Source organism: Pseudorca crassidens, chromosome 2, assembly GCF_039906515.1.
Source record: "Pseudorca crassidens isolate mPseCra1 chromosome 2, mPseCra1.hap1, whole genome shotgun sequence".
NCBI lineage: Eukaryota > Metazoa > Chordata > Mammalia > Artiodactyla > Delphinidae > Pseudorca > Pseudorca crassidens.
The window spans coordinates 124066298-124092486 of NC_090297.1; the positions used below are offsets into that span (position 1 = coordinate 124066298).

General features: G+C 45.7%; 1 protein-coding gene across 1 annotated transcript; it reads left to right on the forward strand.

Annotated features, from left to right (window-relative positions):
* The first annotated feature begins 1269 nt into the window (after positions 1-1269).
* SFT2D2 (SFT2 domain containing 2) lies at positions 1270-25662 on the forward strand. The gene is made up of 8 exons (XM_067728566.1): positions 1270-1497; positions 9688-9774; positions 10022-10107; positions 13467-13548; positions 15009-15044; positions 15132-15190; positions 17127-17156; positions 19227-25662. Exons 1-8 carry the CDS (start codon positions 1435-1437, stop codon positions 19264-19266), a joined length of 483 nt encoding a protein of 160 aa, XP_067584667.1. The 5' UTR covers positions 1270-1434; the 3' UTR covers positions 19267-25662.
* Positions 25663-26189: the final 527 nt, after the last annotated feature.

Sequence of the window (26189 nt, forward strand, 5' to 3'; positions counted from 1 at the left end):
ATTGAGGACCAGAAAGGTTAAGTAACTCAATACCCCACATCTAGTATGTGGTGGTGTTAGAGTTGTAACTCCCAGATCTTCCTAACTCCACTATGGATGGACTTTCCACTCTGTGCTGATATTTCAAGAGCCTTGAAAGATGTGTAGGAATTTACTTGAGTGAAACAAGAGGGTAAAGAGCACCCAGGCAAGAGCACCGGCATTTGTTATTCAAGATTTCAGGTGTAAATTAAAATTATAAAGCATAGCATATTTGCCTTCCATAAAGATGAAATCACATAGGGGTGTAATTACAGCCATTTGACTGACTTGTATAGGGTCCTTTGCAAATCCCTTTGCTTGGTTGATTTATAATACCTTCTAACAAGTTCTTGGTAACATCTAAATTCTCTCCATTCAGACACAGATTCCTACTCTTTCATAAATATTCTCCTGTGCGCGCGCGCGCGCGTGTGTGTGTGTGTGTGTGTGTGTGTGTGTGTGTGTGTATGGGGGTGCAGGAGGGTGCAGGAAGATTCTCTAGTGGCTGTTCCTGGTAACCTCTCTTGGATTTGTTTTTTCTAAGCCTATTTAATCTCCAAGTTAGTATTCCAGACATTCTCCAGCAAGCAGTTTGAGATGTGAGCCCACGTCCTGTCTCTGGCACCATCCTGGGGGTTACATGGATTCTCCAACATAGAATCATTAGCGCTGGAGTCCAGTTTGAGGTCAGTAAAACAAACCATCCAAGAAACACAAAACGATCTGGTATACCTTTCCCCACTCCCTCACCCAAGTTCTACCCGTTTCTCAAGTTTTTGCCCAAATCATTCCTCTCGATGCATTTTCAGTTGGAACTACAGTAGTGTTTTTCTTGTTAATGTTTCCACAAAGCTTGTTAGAGATTGAATTTGCTCCAGTTGGCCTCAAGGGATTTTTAAACAGTTGTTTCCAGTATAACTACAATCAGAACGCGGATTCCCCACAGCATTTGTTTACAAGTCTGCAACCACACCAGAGGGAGTGTAGGATACGGGGAGAGGGGGGTCCAGGCTTCACCGTCTTTGTTTCTGCAGTGCCTCGCATGTGCTAGGGACTCCGCGTTTGTCGACTGAACCTGCGAGGGCCCCGGGAGGGAGGGGAGCCGGCTAGGGTGTGGAACGCTGCGCCGGACGCAGAACTGAGGTTTAGCCACGCTCGGTCGACCTTAAACCTCTTCCTGCCCGCCCCTCCTTCCCGGACCAAAACCAGCCCTTAAACGCGGGCTAGGCGCAGGCTAGAGGAGGGTGCGGGATCGCCGGGCGCCTGCGCAGGCAGCCGCCAGGTGGGCAGGTAGCTGGGCGGGGCGCGCCGTGGTTGGCTGCGGCGGGGGCCGAGCACTCGGAAGAGCCCGCGCCTCAGCCAGAGCAACAGACGGCTGGCCGGGGGCTGGAACCGGGGTGGACCGGGCCCGCCATGGACAAGCTGAAGAAGGTGCTGAGCGGGCAGGACACCGAGGACCGGGGCGGCCTGTCAGAGGTGAGTGCGCCGCGGCGCCCAGCCGCCTGGCCGCGCCCTCTCCGCCCCGAGGCTGCTGCGCCCCCGCCTCGGTGGAGGGTCGGCGGGGGGCCTGGGAGCGCGCCGGGGCTCGGGGGTCCGGGTGACACCGGAGCCCCGCCCCCAGCTCCGCCGGCGCCTGTTGCTGGCTGGTAGGAAAGGCAAGCAGGACTTCCAGGATTTCGTGGAAAGCAGCTCTGCCCCTGCTCCTTCCCCCTCCTCTCCAGAGCTCCGGACCCCCGCGCTCCCCCCACTCCCCACCTCAGGTACCAGGGCCCAGACACTCTGCACAGGACAGTCGGCACCTGTTTACTTTTTTGTCCTGCACCCTTCAGCCTTCCGCGTCCCATCCCCCCACAAAGGGAGGGCAGAGCTGGAGCAAAACCTAGAAACATCTGCGAAGGGGAGGGCGGATATTCCCGTTCGGCGGCCCCATCCCTGCAGGCCAGGGAAAGGGCTTTAGGGCCGAGCTAGGCTGGGGCCTCTAGGGTAGATCGCCTGCGCCGGGGGCCTGGGTGACCGCCCCTCCTCGCTGCCCACCGCGAGGCGGGGCTGGTGGCCGCGCCCAGGTGCTCCCGGCTGCGTTCCTGCCCAGTTTAGGCTGTGGGGTGTGACACTCGCACCCGACCTTGTGCGCACTCTTGCTGTAAACTACCCCCAGGAAAACCGTGAACTCCTGGACGGCTGGGACCACATCTTGTTTCTCTGTGCACACACTTCACGTAGACTCCGTAGGCGCCCAGGACCTCATGAGGCCGCCTGCACACTTGTTTGTTTTTTTAGAAAGGTTTGGTCGAGCTGAAACTTGGGCATTAATGCCCTATCTTCTAGAGCCACACAGGATGTTTATTTCCTATTTCTAGTGCTTAGAGTTTTGTTATTTTTTTTCTCCGTGAATGATAAAATAAGATTTCTCTTTATTTTTTGGCATATTCCGTGGGCCTCAGTTTCCTCATCTGTAAAATGAAGCTCTTGCACAAGATAATATGGCTTCTTTCAAGTTGGAGCCTAAGTTTTTCCTCTGATTGTCATCAGTGTCTCACGTGGCTATCTCAGCATGCTGTTTTCACTCGCTTTTGTGGTTGTTGATTTTATTCTGACTTTTGTGTGACCCTGATACCTCCACGCCCACCATGAAATCTTGGAACCCTAAAAGTTGCTCTCTGAATCTTCACCTTGAAGAAGCAACACTACAGACATTGAGTGTTTTAGAAATTGGAGTTTAACTTTTTTTTGACATTTCCAAACAGCCTGTGGCTTCTTTTAAATCTGTTGCCTTTATTAATTGGTCAAGGCTCGCTAATAATTTCATGAGTTCCTCGTTTTTTGATATCTGGCTTCTTGTATGAACTCACAAGCCAAACCTCAGACTGGGCCTAAGAAAACTTATGTGGTTGACAGTCATGCTTATCTAAAGCTTTCTGTTGCACGGACTGTCAATAAGGTTTTAGAGCAGCTGGGGTTCAAGAGGTCGTTGCTTTCTCTTCCTGTGGACTCTTGTGGGGAGAGCGGGGATGATGCAGATATTTTGATTTAGAAAATCATCATGAAGTGGACAGACACTCAGGAGTGAACGATGTAGTGCAGATTGAAAACATAAAATGCTGAGTTAGTTTTTACCTAAAATAGTGAATGCCTGTGTTGGACACAATGAAGGGCTTTAAAGAGTTGTAAGCTCAGGCATGTAGAATCTATTTTAGAAAGACTAGGTGCTTCTGTCTGGTTCTAAAACACTGCTGTCAGTGTCCTCTCTCTGAGTGTGAGATTCCTGTTTACATCATTGTGTGGCACTTCCTGAGTCCGCAACTAACCAGGAAGCATTTTGCGTCCAGCTGAATTCACTCTCAGGGTTGTTTTTGGCTCCGTTTTTACTTATTAGGGCAGGGCCTCCTTGAAAATGTTGGTACTGACTTGATTGTCTCACATTTCCCATGGTTTTGAGGCTGGCAAGGCTGGAGGATGCTGGTGAAATTTCTGTTTTGTGGGGGATATTGGACTTGGTGGCCTTAAAGTCTCTTCACATTCAGTTATAAAAACAGTCAGACGTCACCAGAAGTGAGTGCTTTAAAAAACTGTTATCCTGTTAGCTAGTGGGAAGCAGCTGCATAGCACAGGGAGGTCAGCTGGGTGCTTTGCAACCACCTAGAGGGGTGGGCTAGGGAGGGTGGGAGGGAGACACAAGAGGGAGGGGATATGGGGTTACACGTATGCATGTAGCTGATTCACTTTGTTATACAGCAGAAGCTAACACAACACTGTAAAGCAATTATATTCCAATAAAGACGTTAAAAAATTGTTATTCTTTTAATGCAAAAAATAAAAATATGACTAGTTCTGTTTCTCCTACATATGAAACTGGGGAATTATAAAACTTGCCTGGTGATGTCTAATCACAGATGGCCTCTTGATGAGTTTTGTGATTGATACCTGGTCTTCATAAACCCACCTTCAATCTTCAATTCAGTTTCTATGGGCTTCTTTCTGAAACTACGGGCTTTATGTTTTCTCTACAGGATTGCAGGGACACGGAGGGTCTGAATTGTACCTGGTTTGAAAGCACAGGAATGAGGCAGTGTTCCTTTCTCACCTTCTTCCTGTTACCAACCCTGTTTCCCCGAACAGTTCTCAGCTTTTCTTCTTTTGGCAAGAGCCCCTCTTCTCTCCACATCCCAGAGTCAAAGGGACCCTTGTGCAAAACTGCCCGTCAGACAGCCTGTGAGCTCTTTGCCTACAGATTCTATCCAGGTGCTATTCCAGCTACTCTAATTTCCCAAAAGTGCGCTAGCACAGTTTCCAGAAACCATGAATTTAAGGAGTTATTTTACATCAATGGAGTTGATTTTCACAAATTGGCACAAAGAAGTGTTTAGCTTTCACTGGATCTGGCTGGAAGTGGAGCAACAGTTTCCTCTGGCCTGTGACTAAGCATGCTTAGTGAAAGAACGTGCAACCATGTAGATGAAAAGTTATCGCCCCCTCCCTCATTTTGGCAAATAGGGTGACATTTGGATGGGAGTCAGCTTGAGAGACATGTAGAACCAGCGTGTTACTTTCCTTTTTAAAGCAGAAACCAGAACTGCTTCCTATCACGAGTGATTTTAATTTTTACAAGAGCTGGCATCTCACTGTCCTGTTGAGACTATTTTGTGCTCTAAATACCAAGGCCATGTCAAATTGATACTTAACCTTGTGGCTTATCCTGTAAAAAAATGGGTGAGGGCTTCCCTGGTGGTGTGGTGGTTGAGGGTCCGCCTGCCGATGCAGGGGACACAGGTTCGTGCCCCGGTCCGGGAGGATCCCACATGCCGCGGAGCGGCTGGGCCCGTGAGCCATGGCCGCTGAGCCTGCGCGTCCGGATCCTGTGCTCCGCAGCGGGAGAGGCCACGACAGTGAGAGGCCCACGTACCGCAAAGAACAAACAATCAAACAAACGGGTGAATCTTTTAAAATGTCTCTGTTGATGCCAAGTAATGCTCAGGCAAGCATTGGATTGAATCCAGTCCAATCCCACTACCACAATTTTCTTCTTCCACGTAGCTCTGTTCAGTTTTCCACCTTGGCAAGGTAAGTTCTTCGGTGCTTGCATGAGTAGGAAGAGTGGTGGCTTTCGATTTTCTCCTGTCCTTGTGGGAGGTTGAACAGGTGAGTCAGAAGGGGTCTAACCCGAGTGTCTGGGGTGCCAGTGAAGACTGGTAACAGAGCATCACAGGGCTCATTTTGGGGGAGAGGTTCCTAACGTGGGACCAGGTGGCCCCTCTGTCAGCTCCTAACACCCTACTCCCCCGGAGTGTCACCATCCTGAGTGTGCCATTCTGTGTAGGGTCATATGTTGCCATATGTTTCTGCAAGTGCTGTGTGTGTGTGATGAGCCCCACTTTCAATATGTGTGAACATATGGGGCAGATCACCTGCCCTGAATACCTGTCTCATGAGTGGGGAGGAAGCCATGCTGTAGTGAAGCCTGCCACGCCTGAGGAAACCTCTGGTCTTCCAGCTTCTAGTTTGACAGGAAGTTTAGAGACAGGGTTGAGAATAGGCCCCTGAGCTGGGAGCAGTCAAGGCTGAGGGAGTTGCCGGTTTAGTGACCCTGGGGACCTCTGCCACCACTGCCTTCCTCCATCAGCTGGGGGCACGTGTGGTCACCACATTGCCAGATGGGGACTGTGCTGGCCACTTGAGGTGAGCCCTGGGTGAATGAATATGCAGGGGGCCTGGCTGCCCTGCCTTGGCTGGGCAGGAGGAAAGGCCTTTGGTCTCCCTGGCAGCTGCCTGTGCAGCTTGGAGCAGCTGTGGCCACTGCATGAGGTTGACAGACTAGGAAGGTCTCTGGTGCAGACACTTGACTGTCATCTTTGACATGGGGAAGAAATCCTCAGGAGTTACTCACAGGCTCCCTTGCTTTAGTGGGGCTTTTCTGGAAATCTCGGCCTCCTCTGAACTTTGCTCTTGGGAAGGATTAAGCGTGGTGACAGAGGGATGAGTAGGGCAGTCATTACTTAACTAGGATCCGTCTCACATGTGGGTGACTTGACTGATGCCGGCACCTTGAAGAACAACTTCTGCACCAAGAGTGAATAGACTCGGCTTAGAGTCCTGATTAGGATGAGAGCCTGAGCCCTCCCGGGTCCCAGAAGGGCCAGCAGGAGCAGTGAGTCCTGAAGCTTGGCTGGTTGACTTAGGAGACGGTGCCCCTTGGATCCAACTGTGCGAGTGCCACCCCTGTCTTTTCCCCTTTCCCTGGGCCCTGCCTGGGGGAGCTCACAGCTTTCCAGTTGTGGTCCTTATCCTGCCTAGGCTGCCGTAAAGGCTGAGGCTGCTCTAGGGTCTGCTGTCTTGCAGACGTGGGGTGCCGTGTCCATGGGGACATGGGTTCGAGCCCTGCTCCAGGAAGATCCCACATGCTGCAGAGCAACTAAGCCCATGCGCCACAACTACTGAGCCTGCGCTCTAGAGCCCGCAGGCCACAACTGCTGAGCCTGTATGCCACAACTACTGAAGCCCGTGTGCTGTAGGCCCTGTGTGCTGCAACTGCTGAGCCCACATGCTGCAACTACTGAAGTCCACGTGCCTAGAGCGTGAATGGCCATCATCAAAAAGTCTACAAACAGTAAACATTGGAGAGGGTATGGAGAAAAGGGAACCTTCCTACACTGTTGATGGGAGTGTAAATTGGTGCAGCCACTATGGAGAACAGTATGGAGGTTCCTTTAAGAGTAAAAATACAGTTATCATATGATCCAGCAATCCCACTCCTGGGCATGTATCCAGAAAAGATGAAAACTGTAGTTTGAAAAGGTACATGTACCCCAATGTTCATAGCAGCACTATTTACAATAGCCAAAATATGGAAGTAACCTAAGTGTCCATTGACAGAGGAATGGATAAAGAAGATGTGGTGTATGTGTGTGTGTGTATATATATATATATATACACACACACATATATTCCATTTTATATGGAATATATATATTAATATACATATTAATTATATATAATGGAATATTAGCCATAAAAGTGAATGAAATAATGCCATTTGCAGCAATATGGATGGATGTGGAGATTATCATATGAAGTAATCAAAGACAAATATATGATATCACTTATATGTGGAATCTAAAAAAGTGATACAAATGAACTTATTTACAAAACAGAAACAGACTCAGACATAGAAAACAAATTTATGGTTACCAAAGGGGAAAGGGGGAGAAGGAAGGGATAAAATTAGGAGTTTGGGATTAACAGATACACACTACTATATATAAAATAGATAAACAACAAGGACTTACTGTATAGGATAGGGAACTATAGTGAATATCTTATAACAACCTATAATGGAAAAGAATCTGAAAAAGAATACGTACATGTATAACTGAATCACTTTGCTGTACAACTGAAACTAACACAACATTGTAAATCAACTACAGTTTTTAAAAAACAATCATGCTATACTCAAAGACTGAGTAATTGTATCTACCTAAAATTTGAGGAAACAAGCTCATTTACAATGTAAGACTAATTAAATTAATTAAAGGGGAGTGGTGATTATAATAAAGTACATCTTATTCTAAGGACAGTAAACGATACACTTCTAAATAGCTGTGAAACCAGCAGAAAATTGGACGTAACAGTCTTTGACATATGCGTAGCCAAAAATTTCTTAAATATGGGTCCTTTTTAGATTTCAGCGTTTCCAGGTTTCTGTATTTTTTTCACATGTATGGTTTCTGTCAGCTCTTTATGTTGGCCTGGATCCTTTAATTCTGCTTCTGTATTTGAATATCTACTTCATATATAACAACAAATAGTATACATAATTTAATAAATGACCAAGAGAAAATGGCCATATTTATACTCACACACCTAATATCTTTCCACATCAGAGAGAGTGGAAATGTTATCAAAAGATATTTTACTGGGCTTCCCTGGTGGCGCGGTGGTTGGGAGTCCGCCTGCCGATGCAGGGGACCTGGGTTCGTGCCCTGGTCGAGGAAGATCCCACATGCCGCGGAGTGGCGGGGCCCGTGAGCCATGGCCGCTGAGCCTGCGCGTCCGGAGCCTGTGTTCCGCAGCGGGAGAGGCCACAGCAGTGAGAGGCCCGCGTACCGGAAAAAAAAAAAAAAAAAAAAGATATTTTACTATTATTAAAACAGTAATAAGTGACCATTCTTCTCATGGAATTTGAATCATCTAAATTGAAATATAACTGTCTCATGCTACATAATATCCCATACTAATATGTTTGTCCTTACTTAATGTCAAAGATATTTGAAGATGATTTTACTTATAATAAACAGAACATGGTGGAGCATTTATGCATAGGATAATATTCTGGAACAGTCTCTGAGGTCAACCTTGGCATAATTTGACTTGTGGTTTAACGGTATCTTATTCTAAGTACCGTGATTTCGTCATAAACATGGTCAAATCATTTTGTGGTAAAAACAAGAGAAAGTACTTATAGCATACATGACACAGTACAGCATTAGATAGATTTTTTTTATAATAAACACTCTTTAGGAAAAATGGAATGCATGTGTTTTTCAAATATAATTTTTCTAAGATCTAAATCTATTACAAAGGCACATATCTTTAAAGCAATAAAACTTTAAAAATTTTGTAATATAAAGAACAGTGCACTCAAAAGAAAGAACCCAGTGATCATTCCATTCACTATTTTTCCACAGTTTTCTTTAACTCCTCTTTCGAACTCAATAGCATCTGTTGGATAATTTTATAATTCCCTACGGAGTAAGAAACCAGAAGTTATCTTTAAATTTCCATGGACGATTTTGCAGTTCATTATGGAGTAGGAAAGTAGATAATACCTATACATTGTCAAGATAAAGTTAAGGGACTTCCGTTTGTGCCACAGATTTTACCAAGAACCAAAAATGCTAAATTTCTCTATATGATTTCCAGTGATGGAAACAAGGCAGAGACAGTAGGCACCCAAAGTGGTGAGTTAGCGCTTTCCGGATGCCTGTCGTCCTCATGGAAGAGACCCTGGAACTATTTGTTGGCCCGTTTGTGTCTGTACATCTGCATCATCCTCTGACGGAACACGTCAAACGTGTCTTCTTTGTGCTCCTGCCTGTCGGCACCCAACCCCTCCCCTTCCGAGGCAGTTCCCACGCTGACGGGCTCCCTGATGCCCTTCCCACAGGAGCCCAGGCCGTGGCCCTCCTTCCAGCCCATCTTCTGTAGCATCTGGACCCCCAGGTTCTTGTCGGTCAGTTTCTGCTGGGCGAAATCAAAGTCCTGGCGTTTCTTCTTCTTGGACACGGGACGACCCCGAGGCCTGTCATAGGCAATTCGAACCGGTTCGTGAACTTTGGGCTCCTGGATGAGACACAGCATAGCTGTGGGACACAGCTCGGGTCCCACCAGCCCATCTCTTCAATCCACTTCGCTGTTTGTGAAGTGCATTGTGCTTGAGACAGAGTTTCCACCTCTGGAGATGTCCAACCAGAGGATCGGTAGCCTCTAATCAGCTGCTGGAGAAGAGATTCATGGCCGGATTCAGTGATCATGAGGGCTCCTGTAGCTATGCACAACTAGGATTCTGTGTTGCTGCCTTTCTCTGTACAAATTCTAAATTTAAGTATGTGTCCTTTGTTTTTGGTGATTAAATATGCATATACATGTATGTAATTAGTTTTTTAAATATTTCAGGTTGTGGAGGCAGCTTCATTAAGCTCGAGCACCAGAATAAAAGGCTTCATTGCCTGTTTTGCTGCAGGAATTCTCTGCTCACTGCTGGTAAGACCGCCCACCCCTCCGCCATCTTTTCCCCCTGCGTTCCTTCCCGCTATCTTTCCACTTTCATCTACCTCCTTTTCTCTTCTGCTCTTCACTGAAATGCATGGATAAGAGGAGGGGGAGGAAAGGGAAGTGGTGAGGGAGGTAAGGGGGGCGCGGAGGGGAAAAGGTTCCTCTGTGCACTCCTGGTTCGGTGGCTGTGGTGGGGTGTTCCGCACGTGCGGATACGCTGTGCCTTATCTTTCAGGGAACTCTTCTGCTCTGGGTGCCCAGGAAGGGACTATACCTCTTCGCAGTGTTTTACACCTTTGGCAACATCGCATCTCTTGGGAGGTAACAGTTTTTAAAATCTAACCTTAGCCAATTATTAGATGGGAAAATGGATGTGCGTTGTGTTTGGAGGGAGGTGAAAGAGGATGCTTCCATAGTTTTAAGGATTTGGAGAGAAAAGAAGTAGTTAAAATACATCACTTTCCGGCTTCCCTGGTGGCGCAGTGGTTGAGAGTCCGCCTGCCGATGCCGGGGACGTGGGTTCGTGCCCCGGTCTGGGAAGATCCCACATGCCGCGGAGCGGCTGGGCCCGTGAGCCATGCGCGTCCGGAGCCTGTGCTCCGCAATGGGAGAGGCCACAACAGTGAGAGGCCCATGTACTGCAAAAAAAACCAAACAAACAAAAAACCCTCCAAACTTCAACATATATATATTTTTTCTTTTTTAACTTCAACATATTTTTATATCTTAGTTCATCCTTGAAGTACCACTGGAGAAGGCAGGAACTGTACTACCATTGTGGTTTTACATGGCACGGAAGAGTTGAATGATTTCTTCAAAGTTTACCACACTGCCCTCTCCATTGCTCTAGTCTTACTGCTGCTGCCCCTTGCTGATTGACTCACATGCTCACACCCTGTGCTGGGCTCTGAGGATTCAAGGACGAGCAGGGTTTGGTTCCTGCTGTGATGGAGCTCACTGGTTGGCCAGGCAGACAGACATATAAACTGATAATATAATAGGGTATGGGGAGAGCAATGCTCAGGGAAGTGCAAGTGAGCTGGTCTGACGTGACCTGGGGAGACCGGAGGGCTTCCCGTAGAAGGTGATATCTGAGCTGCTTTTAGCTCTGGTCTCTATCACTGCTCACTACAGGAGTTCCTTGGTGGGCTTCTCTGCCTCTTTTATGGACCCTCACCAGGCCATTTTCCACAGAGCTGTGGAGCCATTCATTTATAGCCTTGCTTAGCCCCCTTAGTGGCTTCCCATTCCCTCTCAATGGGTGAAGTCCAAAACCCTCAGCATGCATACAGGACAGACTCTTCGAGTCGTTCTCCTCAGCCAGGCTGAACTTGGATTTCTCCAAACGTCCTTGTGCTTTGCTTGGGCTGTTTTCTGTGCCTGGGATGCTGCCCCGTCTGCGCCCCCCCTTTGATGGGTACTTGCTCATTTGTCAAGACCTGACTCAGAAGTCACCTCTCCCATGAGACTTCTCTTAATTCCCTTTTCCCCTCCAGAATCAATGACCTCCTTTATATGGGCTCTGTCTATCCCATATATATTTATGTAACAACACAGATAGCATTTTATTACACTGACTTGTTACAAATCTACCACTTGACAAGGGCTGCACTTCTGTCTTACTTGTCCCTAATTGTCCCCAAACCTAGGTCTTCTTCTGCCTGGAAATGTGAACCAAATGATTAAGTGCAATGCACTGGCCATGCTTAAACTTAATTTATTAATTCTGTTTTTTTTCAAGTTGTTTTTTTTAAATTTAATTTTTATTTTATATTGGAGTATAGTTGGTTTACAGTGTTATGTTAGTTTTAGGTGTACAGGTAAGTGATTCAGTTATACATATACATATACCTATTCTTTCTCAGACACTTTTCCCATATAGGTTATTGCAGAATATTGAGTAGAGTTCCCTGTGCTATGCAGGAGGTCCTTGTTGATTATCTATTTTACATATAGTGGTATGTATATGTTAATCCCGAACTCCTAATTTATCTCTCCCCACCATGTTTCCACGTATGGTTTGAAAACAAACCATAAGTTTGTTTTCAAAGTCTGTGAGTCTGTTTCTGTTTTTTAGGTTCATTTGTATCATTTTTTTTCTTCTGATTCCACATACGAGTGATATCATATGATATTTGTCTTTCTTTGTCTGACTTACTTCACTTAGTATGATAATCTCTAAATTTATTAATTCTTATGATAGTATAATGCTGGCCCTTGGAGATGTCTAATCTTGCCTCCAAAGCTCTCTCAAATACTAACTTTTGGGGGGTTTTGCTTTGGGCAGACAGCATAGGTTATAATGTATAGTCTAGACTGAGCATAAATATATGGGTGTGTTGGTTAGTCCAAAAGAACTATTTAGCAAATCCTAATGGGACCAACTTTTCGAAGCATTGCCCAGGGAGATAATAAAGGGAGCGAATTGTTATTACTGGGTGTGTCTAGGAGTTTGTGGCTCTGCCTGTAATCTTTTATATTTTTGTATATATGCTGCATGTAATTTTTAAGGCCACCCTTGGCTATCGCTTCTTGTTCAGCGTAGGCTCAAGAGTGCACTCAGCGCAAACACTTGACCTGGGAGTGCAGCTTTGAGTTCAAATGAAAGCTTAATGACACTTCAAAGAGAGGTAGACTTATTTAACAAAGTTTTGTTTTTAGAACACTCAGTAGCTAATGTCATCTGCTGGTTGGCTTGTATTAAATGCTGGCTGTAAACCAGCTATGCCTGGGGTGATGCCACACGGGGCGTTTCTGTCAGGAGTCGGGAAGCATGACCTATACCGGGCCCTGGCACTTGCCGTGTTAGGCGTGAGTGTCTGCTTCGTTTGTGTTTACTCTTTCTCACTGGCCACCTATCAAGTTCCATCCCTACAGAAGGCATGCTGGGGCTGTCTTTTGGAGTTTGGGAATCCAACAGATGTGGGTTGGAATGCCAGCTCTTTTATGGGCTTAGCTGTGTGATCTTGGATAAGTAAATTAACCTTTCTGAGCTTTTATTTTCTCAGCTCTAAAATAAGTGTAATGATACCGAACTCACAGAGTTGTTGAGGGGATGAAATGAGATCATGTACGCGATATCTAACACTTAGCAAGTGTTCCACGCATCACAGATGATATTCCTATCAACATTAGAACTGTCCTCTGGAGATTACAAAAGAAAATGAAATGCTCTGCCTTTTAACATAAACTACCTAAGCCTGTAAGATGCGGTTTTTCTTTTTTAGATTACCGGAGTCACTTTGGTTTGTTTGTTTCCGTGGGTAGGTTGTGAAGGAGGCAAGGCAGCACCTGGAAGGGAGGGGTCCTCTAACCTAGTGGTTATGGACGTGGCTCTGGAGTCAGACCTACGTGCACCTACATCCTCACTCTACCGTATTCTAGTTGGGTGGCCTTAGATAAGTAACAGGTCCTTTCTGGACTTAAGCTTCTTTGTCTGCAAAATAAGTATGATGACTGTTCCTATAATCAACTTCATAAATTGTTAATGGACTAAATAAGAATAAGGCACAAAAGGCCCTGAGGCACAGTGCCTAGCTCAGTCGGAGCTTTTCAAGGGTCATCTACTATTACTGCTATTATTGCCGCAGGTGAGCTGGGGGAGGTGATGGGGAGGCACCTTGGTTTACCTTGTGTGGTTCTGTTCCGGTCTGAACGGCTTGTGTGTGTTTGCCTCTTAGCACTGTCTTCCTCATGGGACCAATGAAACAGCTGAAGCGAATGATAGAGCCTACGCGTTTGATTGCAACCATCATGGTGCTGGTAAGGGCTGCCTGTTCCCTGGATGTCTAAAGTAGGAGTGTTTGTTTCTGCTGTTTGCAATTTTTTTCCTCTTAAACCTAAAGACTTCTATCCTTTTCGCTTTCATCTTGACTTACTATCTGATGCCTGTAACCAGTGTGGCAGAAGGGAGCATTCTTCATCTAATAATTTTTCGTCTCTTCCCCCGACTTGTGTTTCAGTTGGTGTTAAGGTACTGCCATTTCTATAAAGCCCCTCCAGAAGGTGTTGCTTCTTAAATTTGGCAAACTCATGTGGTAATAAGAGGGCTCTGACACCCTCCTGGTGGTGGGTGATGCCACATACAAGGAAAGCTTAGAGGGAATAACTGGGGAACACAGGGTTCATTCTCTCAAGTAGGTGTCCAGTCTCCTAGCATGGGCTGTTTTTCCCCTTGTCATTCTCTGACTTTGGGATCCTGTTTGTTTTTGTCAGTTTTCCTGAAGCAGGTGTGGTTTCCTCATGGCCCAGCACCCCCGTTCCCTGCTCTCACCACAGTGTCTTCAGTCTTGTCCTATCTTCCTGTCCCATTAACCCAGAATGCCTCTCCCTTCCTTGGGCCCTTTCCTTCCATGGGACCATCCCATCATTCCAGACCACGTCCTCTGGACTGCTGTTACAGTTATCAGTATTGCAATGTCCAGACCTTGAGCAGCATACTTTGTAGTTTCATTTGTGTACATCTCATTTTTTCAGGTGAGTAAGTTCTCTAAGGCCGTGGCCACACTTGCTCCTGTTTTGTGTCCTTTCAGAGCATTGGGCACCATGCTGGACACCAAAAAATTATTTCGGTCATATTTATTGAGTGGTTACTGATACAGCAGGATGGAGAGGACAGGCATGACTGACAGCTGGACCACTCATTGTTTTTGGCCATCCCTGGATGTAGATGGCCTGGATAAGTCTCTTGCAAAAAGAACTTACTAAGAAAGGACTCAGGGACAGTGTTAGGTGACGTGTAAACAAATAATTGACTCTCTGGCTGTGAGATTGACATCTAGTGTTAACCTTTGTCCTCACATGCCCTTTCTCCTCCAGACGCTAGTGTTTGGCAGGAGTTAAAGAGGTGTGTGTTTTACCTACTTTAGTATATGTTGGAATGGAAGGATGGATGGATGGGTGGACCAGAAATGTGCTTGTGTTTGCTGGGCAGAGATTGTGGGAAAATTTGAAAGTAGAAGAGGATCCTTCTCTTTTTAATCTACATGAATCCTTATTGGCCAGTTTCATTTCACTGGGATTTGAACTGCTCTGCCGAAGACGGGTGCTCGCATAGCTTCAGTGCTTTGAAATGAAGGATGCATTTGGTTGCTGTGATAACTACAGAATCTGATTACTGCAGTTTGATGTGTTGTTGTAAGTTTGTCAAGAATGATGTCTTTACAGTTTCTTCCCCTCCCTGTTATTGTATTAATTAAATAAAGTTTCCTTTCTCTCTCTAGTTGTGCATTACGCTTACCCTGTGTTCTGCCTTTTGGGTAAGTGTGTATTTTAATTTTCCTTAACCTTTTTGGTGTGTGCCTCTTGTCACACACGTACCTGTAACCGTATCATTTTTCTTCCAGTGGCACAACAGAGGGCTTGCTCTCATCTTCTGCATTTTGCAGTCTCTGGCCCTGACGTGGTAAGTAACCTTTTCGACAGTCCCTTCCCACATCGATCTCTGACTAACGCAGCTGAAGGAGATAAAATCCCACATGGTGTGGGTAGGAGGATTGGGAAAACAGAAGCTTTTCGACTTCAGAATCCTTAATGATGCGAGTCAAATCACACCGCAGAGCACCAAAGCCTGTCGACTCAGCCCACCGCCAGTAGGTGGCGTTAGTGGCCTTGAGTGGTCGTGGGAGGCTCTTTGCCCACTGTGGCATTTTTGCTGGGCTCAGGGTTGATTTTGAGATGTTACAAACGTTATTCAACCACTCACGTCTGGTAAGGGCAAGGACAATGAAGTTGTGTAGGGGCTGGTAAAAAGACGCTTGTGAGTTAAACAGGCATTAAAGAAAAGGGAAACTGGTAAGGAAAATCGTGAGTGTTACATTTGTGGTGGGATGAATCATTTAACAGAAGGACAAAGAGTGAATTGTCAGCGGCAGATGAGTAGCAGTGACTGACGCAATGGAAAACCGTGTGGCTGTGCGCCGTAGCAAAACCAGGGAGTTGTGCCCTAGGGGCCAAGCATAGTGAGAGGACCACTGGAGACATTATCATTCAGAACCATGGATGGGGCTGTAGCTTCATGGCCATTTCAAACCTGTCCAACGTCAAAGTATGGGGGTGGTGGCACGTATGGAATCAATAACTTCTGAGACGTTTCTATAATATGTTCACGGTTTATCAAGGGATGGTATCTGCCAGAACAGTTTCATAAAAATGTGACTTGATCTACTTTGGGAAAAAATGTTGGCTCTAATGTGAAGAAAGGAAGACTGTGAACGTTTTAAAGCTTCCAAGGATCAAATGTTGTCTTATTTGATAGAAATGCATCTTGAGACTGCAAGCTTAACACCCATCCTTCCTTTTAGTAATTTTGGACTTTTGAATAAATGTACTTTCAAAATGCCCTTTGGAATTTATTCCAAGTAAGTCAGCTTTTGTACGTGGTGAGTGTCAGCTATGGAGGAGAATGATGGCCTGATTTTAATGTGACACATACAGTGTGTCGTGGGTACTGAAAGGGCCTGGTGTGATGGCTTATGTTTATATTTTGGTTTTCTTCTCGGGGCAGAAATGAATCCCTACGTACACATGCCTTTCTTTGCATATAGACTGATTCTGACGCCATTTTTTAAAGGTTCCGCGTTCATATGTGCAGTCAGATGGCCCTATTCCAACCCTGATGTGTTCCAACTATATGCGCCTTCTTAGAGTTGATTGGCTTCCAGCCCGCCTGACACCCAGGCCTGGTCTTCGGGGGCGTGGCCAGCTTCCTCCCCTCTGTGGCTCCATTCTGGGCGAGGGGGCTGAGCTAACTGGGACCACCAAGATATCTGTGGGCTTGGGTTCTTAAAGAATCATAGCTTGCGTATACTTTCATCCATAGGGCAGTTGGTAGTGCGTTTTTTTTTTCTTTTCCTGTTCTCTTTTCTCTTCTTTTAAAATTATTAGGCACAGAGCAGAAAATTTATGCCAACAGGGTAGAAGCTGTATTCTGTTGCGAACTTGTAACGTGTTAGAGGACAGCTGATCTGCATTTTATTTGATGTTCCTTTAGCATAGGGCTTCCAGGTCATCTGGCTGTCTGGAATCTGCCTGTTGTAGGTAAGGCTGCTGGCTCATTTGGTTAAAGCAGTAACCCCGTGAGGCTGAGGTGACAGAGTTGTCTCCATACGGGCCTTCTGCCCTCCTACTTTGGCTACAGAGGACACCCCATTCCCTGTTATACACATGGCACCGCGCGCGCGCGCGTGAATGTGTGCGTGTGCGCACACGCCCTCCACGCTGAGGAGGGAGGGGGTCTGGATACATCACCGCAGGTGCTCTTGCAGCTCAGAAACCCAATCCACTGTGTCATCTTCCACTCCCTTCATTTGACTTGATCTTTTGTTTGTTTTTCATTGTAGGTATAGCCTTTCCTACATACCATTCGCAAGGTAAGACTGTCTTTAGGATTATAATGTCTGTCATTTGGGGATGAGGATAGTTTGCTTGGGGCCTTTTAGTTTAGGGTGCTTTCAGAGAGTTCATGCCATTTTATCTTTATGAAGATCCTTGGAGACGAATAGGCAGATGTTATGCACCTATTTTATAGATTAGTAAGTTAATGCCCCTCCCCCCACCCCATAATACAACCAGTGATGGGCATTGACCCAGGTCTACCGATTCCTGGCGCTGGGAACATTCTGCTGTGATAGACAGTATGTATATGCTCATTATCACTCTTTTAACCTGTAGGTTTGAGGAGATTTTCCTAAAGGTGAATATCACCTTAGTATCACTGAGCGAGGGATGGAGGGGGTCTACGTTCATGCTTGTTTTCTTATACTATCCCACTGATGGGAACATTTCAGAAAAGAATTCATAAAGGGAAAGTAGGCAGGGCCAGGACTCTGGAGGACCAGGGTTTCCTAATTAGCAGTGTGACCTTGAGCAGCTCACTTGACCGCCCCCCCCCACCTCACCCGGCCTGAAAGGACTCGTGATAACTGACTGGGGTTGGCCCCTTCTCACTCCGAGCTTCTGACCTCCAAACCTCCTTTAATTAGCACTTTCAGTGATCTTTGCCTCTGACTCTGTTCTCATGTCACCATTTAATTTCCATTCCTCTCTTTCATGACCTGTGAACTAAAAAGAGGCTTTTCCTTAACCGTGTTGAGGCAATGAGACATGTGCGAGAGCTGGGAAGGAGGTAGAGCAAGCTTAGGCCTTCCGAGGCTGTTGCTGACAGTGATCGGAAGACGGTGGCGAGTGACTGATTAGATGAGAAGTTAACCAGCCCACCACGTTAAAGGCAGCTGGGTGGCTTTGTGAGTAGGCTTTCCAGGTCCTTTAATATGTGTATTGTGAGCTGCCACAAGGGACCTTATTTGTCCCTAAAACCCTTTCTTGTGCAGAGCATCCGCTGGGACTTCAGTGCAGAGCGTATCTTAAGAAATACTGTCCTAGGGCTTCCCTGGTGGCACAGTGGTTGAGAGTCCGCCTGCCGATGCAGGGGACACGAGTTCGTGCCCCGGTCCGGGAAGATCCCACATGCCACGGAGCGGCTGGGTCCGTGAGCCATGGCCGCTGAGCCTGCGCGTCCGGAGCCTGTGCTCCGCAACGGGAGAGGCCACAACAGTGAGAGGCCCGCGTACCGAAAAAAAAAAAAAAAAAAAAAATTAATGCTGTCCTAGAATTATCTTGATAGCAAAATGCAGCGCCCGCTCATGCGAATACATTCTCTCATGTTCCCTCCCTCCCTCATGTGACTCCAGTGTCCTTCGCACAAATGCAGCTGAGAACACAAGGAGTAGAACTGGGGTGAGAAGCCCTAGAACATGGCCAGATACGGCGGTGGGATGCATGTGCCTGCTTGAATAGAATAGTAATTTGCTGAGCCCTCACTCTTTCCTTGCACGCTCTACACTGAATTCCAAGGAGCAAGTGCCTGGGATAGAGCTCATACATCGGGGTAGCAAGTGCTCAGTACCTATAGAGAGCTCCCTGTGCTAGGGAACTCCTGCAAGATGTCCCTTAACAAGTTTCTGCTGCCTGCTTAGAAAGGAGAAAGGCCCTAGTGCCTATTTGACTTAATGCTTCCGGTGCATCCTGTGATTATGGTTGATATTAAAGTACACAGTCCTGACTAATTTCTTGGTTTTAGATAGTTTCCACTTTCTTCCTATCTTTTCCTCTGATGGTCATGGTAGCGATTCTTTATTAAATACCTACTCTGTTCAATGCACTAATTCCCAGACTGGTCTACAGGGTAAGTGGGGATGTGCCCTTTTACAGATGAGGAATTTGATACTCAAATAAGGCAAGTCCCTTCCCCGGGATAATATTAGTAGTAGATGTTGAAGCTGAGGTTTGATGCCATGTAGATCTGACTCCATGGTCTGGGTGCTTTCTTCTCTGCAGCGTGCTACTCTGGGTACCCAGAAAATCTCAAGGAAGGTCTTTACCACTTCCAGGAGCCTTTGGAGTGATGATCTCCCATTTATCTTTGTGTTTTTTCTTCCTAGGAACGCTGTGAAGAAGTGTTTTGCTGTATGTCTTGCATAACACATGGCCGGTTTTGCAAAGCTTTGGAAGGCATGGTGGATGGAAGCTCGTGGACCGTGTTGTAAATATCTTCTAAATCTCTGTCTCACAGACATGTGCCTTTGATCTTGCAGCGACATGCTGCTTGCATTCTGAACACCTGAGGGTTGCTTTTGGAGGCAACGGTGTGTTCCCAAACGCAAATGTCTGTAGCACGATATGAGAGGTGGGTTCTGTATCTGATGGAGTGGAATCTTCCTCATGCACCTTTGCATGGTGTTCCACTGAGTTCTCGTAAATAAAAACCTTGTTAAGCAGCAGCAGATAAGCCTTGGGAGCCAGTGATTCCCAGCTGGCAACAGGCCGCCCTGTTGGAGTCACAAGGGTGCAACAGGAAGGGATAGAGTTTGGGGGTCTACAGGGACTTCGTAGATTTGTTCCTCAGCGTGGCATCCGTCACCCCTGCCCCACACAGTGTGGACACGCTTCTACTCTGGTGTCTGGGAACAAGTGCTTCTGCCCTCCTGACAGCTGCACACGAGCCCGTGGCGAGTCTGGCCGTGGACTGAAGTAGAAAAGGAGCACTTTTTGGTGATGTGTGTTGTTTTTAGACCTGAGCCGTGGCTCTTTTGCTGTTCTGATTCCACACCTGCCCATAGAATGTATTTTCTAACATTCAGTGCACACTTTTTTTCTCTTGGGTTTTTCTTTCTCCCCGCCACATATCTTTACTCTTGACCTCTTGGAACGAGATTGAGAGAGAACAACGCAGCAGCAGCAAACACTACTGCTTCCTTTTGGACAAGACCTGGTAGGAGGTGAAAAATGTTGCTGCTCTCTGCTGTATTTTTTCCCCCCATTATTTATAAATGTTTGCTTTTAAAATGATTTTGTTTTCCATTCTCCCCTAAAACGGGGCCAGGGGAGAGTAGGTGGGAAGACAGAGCCCTGCCGTGGAGGCAGCAGGTAGTAGGCACGCCTGCCCAGTGACCTTTAAATAGTCCCAGCGTTTGCAGTGGAGCCTGTCCTGGAAACGGTGGGAGAAGACACCAGGCGCAGTGGGGTGGCCATATTGCAACTTGATGTCTGGCCACAGACAAAGTGCTTTCATGTCCCTGATCTTGTCTAGTCCTTGTAGGAGCCTTGTGATGAAGCAGGGATTGTTATCCCACTAGGCAGTCAAGGAAATCAAGGCTCAGAGAAGTTACGAGATCTGCCCAGAGCCACAGTCGATGGCAGAACTGAGCCCCAAGCCTGGGTGCCCCAGCTTCTGTCCCCTTCATGACACCGCGTTTTGCCAGTGTGGCTCTGGTGTTACCTCCTGTAACTGTTTTCCCCATTTTCATCCGCCAGGCCTGTGCCTTTTCTGGTTGCAAGCTCTCTACGTCATTGTATCTTCTCCTGCTCAGTCTCCCTTTGGGAAGCTTCCTCTTGGCTCTGTAGGATCTCCATCAGGCCTTTTGTGCCCTTTAGCTCCTCCTTGAGGCCTGACCATCAGAATGCCCTATCTTGATCGTTGGAGTTCTTGGCATTACAGGACCTCCAAAGTCACCTCCAGAGGAGAAGTCTGTTTGGGTTTGCCTTTCTCTTCTTCTCCCAGGTTGGCCGGTCCGCTCAGGCTCTTGCTCTGGGAATCTCCAAACCAAAGGCAGTGGTCCACTGCTTGTCTCCTTGCTTGTGGCCGATTGCTGAATTCATTTTCCTGCTGCGGCCAAGACCTCAGACCGGTGAGGCTTTTCTTCTGAACTGGGGAGGTATGAACAGGCCTGACGGGGCCAGAGTGTGGAGCCAATGTTCCTGGGTCCTTTTCTAGGCTGTTGAGGGCATCCTGTCTTCTGCCGAGGCCCCTAACCTACCTTCAGCCAGGAGTGGAAAGTATATGCTACCATCTGGCTTGTGTGGGGTTCGTTCACAGGCCAGGTGCTTCCAGGAGGCAGCTCAGATCTCAGAAGGGCTCTGTGAAGGCGGTCAGAAGTCGTCTTCTCTTTAGAGCTGATGTGAGGCTAGCCTGGTCACTATGAGCTTCAAATAGCCTGGAGTAATACACCTAAAAGGCTGACCCCTCTGGGCCCTTTTCAGAGGCTGGACTTGACTTTGTGAGACATGAGGTTAAGATGTCACCAGGCCTGTGTAATGTAGTGGTGGTGAACGTGGGCTATGAAACAGGGCTGGGTGTGAGTTGTGGTTCAGTCACCTGCTAGTGTCATGTTGAACAAGCTCCTTAACCTCTCGTCCTCACATCGCTCATCTGTTTAAAAATAATGGGGATAATGATTCCTGCTGGATCATCACAGGATGTCAATGAGAAACGTGTCAAGTGCTTAGCATGGGGCCCAGCATAGGTAAATGATATCTCCGTCAAAGGTGGGTATTATTATTTAATCCCGGAAATAATGGATGACCATTGAAGGTGATAGGGTGACTATCTCTGGCCATTAATTCATCTGAAAAAGCTTATTTGGTAGTATGTGTCCGGCACTGTAGGCATTGCCATGCACTATCTTGTTGAATATTCCCAATCACTTTGCCAGGCTAGCAGGCTTGTCTCCATTATTAGAGAGCCTCAGAGCGGGTAAGGGGTCTGTACCAGATCTCACCAGCCGAGGGCGCTAGCTCTTGCGTGAAAGCTCATGCTTTGCCTTATCTCTGGAGGCCTGTGGCCAGTTTGTTCAGACAGCTCCAGTCCGGACACCTCGGCAGCTTGTGGGTGATCCCGCCTTCCAGGATCTTCCAGACTGAAATTTTCCTTCTGCCGCCTTACCCTTTGGTTGCTTCCCTACTTGTTTTTGTCTGCCGGCCTGTAGGAGTAAGAAATCTACTTCAAATATGCTGAAAGCTGTTACCAAGCAACTGTGCTGGTTAAAAGCAACCTCGTGGGTGAGATGACGAGTGGAGAGTTAGGGTTTTAGGTCCTGTGGTTGGTTGTGGTCTCTGTTTCCCTGCTCCCCTGCCTTCTATCCTACCCCGTTCACTGCTGGGTGAAGGAGAGATCCTTGCATTCTGGAACGAAGGGAACCCTTGAGGCAGCTGTTTTGTAGACAAGGAATGTGTTCATGCAAGGCTGTGCTTCCAACCGCTGGGTGGGAGCGCTGGCCTGAACGCTCTTCCCTGGCCGTGTTTGCCTGTGACCGCTGTGTTGGGAGCAGCATTGCTCTCCAGACTTGGAGAACCGGCTTCCAGTGCTCTTGGCCCTCTCTGCCTTCACCCCACCCCTGAGAGACTGGGCGGGTCTGTTTACTAACTCGCTGCTTCCCATCTCCTCCTGTCTCGCTGTCTAAGAGGTCTCCCCTTTTGCCCGATGTGCTCAGGGGAACCTCTGGCTCTCCAGCCCCTCTGCGTGGCTGTGCCTGTGGCCACTGCTGCAGAGACCTGGTCGAGGTTCCTGCTCTCCCTCCCTCCCACAGACGGGCCGTCTTGTCCTTGGGAAGGACCGACCACTCTCCGCAGCTGAGCATTCTCACCGGCTTCACTGTCTCAGTGCTTGGAGCTCCTGTGCATATCACGCCTGTACGGTGACTGTGGGTTATCCACCTGAGTGCTACCTTCCACCCTAATCGGTACATGCTCAGGGAGCAGGAAATACAATCATGAAATGCCTCTAAATAAAATTACTTTTGGATACTTCTGTTAGAAAAGATAATTAAGAAGTGGGTCATACCTTAAAAAAAACCAAAAGGGGTGTGGGGATACCGGTTTGGCTTCTTCTGCTTTTGATAGCTCCACGAGAGTGACATGTGTTGGAACACGTGTGATGAGACTTGGTGGAATGAATTAGGGAATGGAGCTGCAGCCCTGTGGCTGTGGAGTCCTTTTTCTATGGGGCTGCCTACACCTGTCTTGCCTTCTCGTCTCTTTCCTTAGATAACTTCTGACTAGAGTCTGCTGTAGGATTCCAGATACTTCAAAATCCACAACCCATCCTTCAACTTCATTTTCAGCAGATCAACAATGACAGAAATCAGTGTTTAAGGTTTATAGAGCCATGTTGCTAGATTACAGGCATTGTTCTTTTGGTTTTAAAAATCCAAGACAAAATTTTTAAGATAAGTTTGAAGATGTGCCGTAGCTTCCTTGCAGATAGCATTTTAAAGAAAGCGAACAGACCTTCACCTGAAGTTAAATACTGATTGATATCTGTGTAGCTCTTGGTAAGACTGACAAAAGAATTTACATTTAGAAGTCTAAATTTTTTAGCAATTTCTATTTAAGAAGTTGGGGGATTAAATCATGTGACTTTCAAGCACCTTCTAATTCATAATTTTATGCAATTCTGAGATCTGGAGGATTTTTTGTCAAGTGAAGAGGAGAGTGCCGTGCAGTGTTCTTGCCTCCAGTTTACTTGAGATAGGGCGTTTAGTCCCGCTTTTCGGTTATTTCTAGTTCTACCCTGAATGCATAGGTGACACTCCTAAGCCCCTGGTACACTTAAGCTTTGCTGTTGAGGGCTCAGATTTCTGTCCCTTGACCTCACAAAGGGCCTCACAAAGCACCGGCAGAGGTCTCACCACAGAGCTTGTGAGCAGAGCCCATGGTCCATCAGAGCCTTTGTTAATGTACATTGACTGAATAAAATTATGTGCTTCTTAGCAGGAGCTGATAAACTGACGATGGGCTTGGAAATGTACAAAACATTTTCTATAGACGGGATGAGCTGAAAGCAGGGAAGAGTGTGTTCACTAGATAGGAGGAACATGGCTATTTGGAGTGAAAGGTCAGTCCACAGCATCGTAATAAACAATTACTACTGATGTGGATATTCACAACAAAGTAATGACACTACACTTAATAAACAGCACCAAAAAATAGACATAGCATGGACAAAAGTTCCCTGATATAAATGGCTGCGTAGACTTAATATCCTTGTGGATCCTTGGGAGGTATCCTTTGAGACCAAACTGAGACTTGTCAGAGAATGTTGCCCTCTGCCTGTTGAACTACCATACTGCAAGAAGAAGTAATGAGCCTTAAGTACAGATGAACCTTGTGTAATGTCTTAAAGGGGAACCATAGTTTACATGCAATCTTGTGGTCTTTGTGCTATGAGAAGTGCTTATTTTGCCTTTTTCAATATTTTTGCTTGACTTTGCCATTTGGAACAAGGAAAACAAAAAAAACCTCTGATCTTTCACTGCTTTTGTACATTCTGATTGTGCAGTTAAGGGTAAGGATGCTCAAAAGCCCATGGGGAATTTATATGCGTTCAGAACGTTGTACCTGTTTTAGTATGATGAGCTTTTAAAACACTTTGTTAAAACATCAATTTTTGTAATTGTATAGATACTCAGCTAATTTTGAATGCTGCTGGTGGCATACCTAAATTTTCATATCACAAAATATATTCTTGTGTGCTGCTTTTCCTACCTTGAGATGCTCTTTCATACAGTGAAGATTGTTTTCTTTTTACTGACTCATTTCAGAGAAAGAATTTTACTGTTAAGTAAGCTGGTTTTTTCCCCCAAGTATCACAAAACAATTCTTTTTTTTTTTGCTTTTTTCCTCCAATAAATGATAGCATTATGATCTTTAGTAAATCTAGTGTTGTCTCTTATTCATGTTTGTTTTTCCAGGAGTCACTGAGCCAAATGAAGATTGCAGGACTATGAGAAAAGACCATGTCTTTAATATGAATCCTTAATGGTAGTGTACATCGTAGGCACTTAAAAGATGTTTTTTGAGATAAATTGATATGTTTAGCCTCTCTTTCAAATGACTTCAGGATAAACACAGGTCTAAGGACAGTTCTGAAGGTTTTTGAAAGGTAAGACATTTCAAATGTTTATTTTGGAATATTCCCACACACCTAGCTGGATAAGTCACTTTATGTAAACTAGGTTGTCAAATTAATTACTAAAAGGTTTTTAATAATATCTCCTTATTCTTTTAATGTCTGTAGCACTTGTAGTTATACCAGTTTTTCATTGCTGATACTGGTTATTTGTATCTTTCTTTATCTCTATCAGTTTAGCTTGAGGTTTATCAATTGTATTGATAGTTTCAAAGATAACTCAGTTAAAAAAATTTGAACATTTAACTAAAGAAGATATGTGAATGGCAAGCAAGCACATCTAATACATACAATGTTATCATTATATGAAGTTTAATGAAAACAGGTAAAACTCAATTCTAGACTTCAAAGACACATTCTTAGGTGGTAAAACTGTAATGAAAGCAAGGAAGTTATTTGCATAAAAGTTTGCATAGTGATTGGTTTGAGAGGGACGGAGAGGTTAATGATTGGGAAGGGACAGGATGTGGAGGGAAACCCTGGGTATTGGTTGTGTTTTATTTCTTGATCAGGTGGTACTTACAAGGTGTTCACTGGTAAATCATTGCACTGTGTGTTTTCTGTGTATGTGCACTTCTGTGATGTGTTATATTTTATAATAAAAGAACCAGCTTTGGTTTCATTGATTTTCACTATTGGTTGTCTGTTTTCTATTTAATTGATTTCTTTTTGTTTTTGTTTTGTCCAATAACTGTTTATTGTGCTTGCTTTTACAATAATTGATTTCTTTTTATTATTTCTTTTCTTATATTTACTTTAGATTTATCTTTTCCACCTTTTTAAAATTTATTTACATTTTTCCTGTTTATTCTTATACATCCAGCATTCAAGTTATAAAAATTTAAAACAACATATTTAGTTAAAAAAATGGAGACTTTGGGGATAAAACCCAATGGACTAAGGCTCAGTCTCTTATTTTTTATTTTCCTTGTTGGTTATTTATTTTAAATATAGCAGTGTGTACATGTCAATCGCAAACTCCCTAACTTTCCCTCTCCCCCCACCCTTCCCCCCAGTAACCATAAGTTCATTCTCTAAGTTTGTGAGTCTGTTTCTGTTTTGTAAATAAGTTCATTTGTATCATTTTTTTTTTAGATTCTGCATATAAGTGATATGATATTTCTCTTTTTCTGACTTACTTCACTCAGTATGACAATCT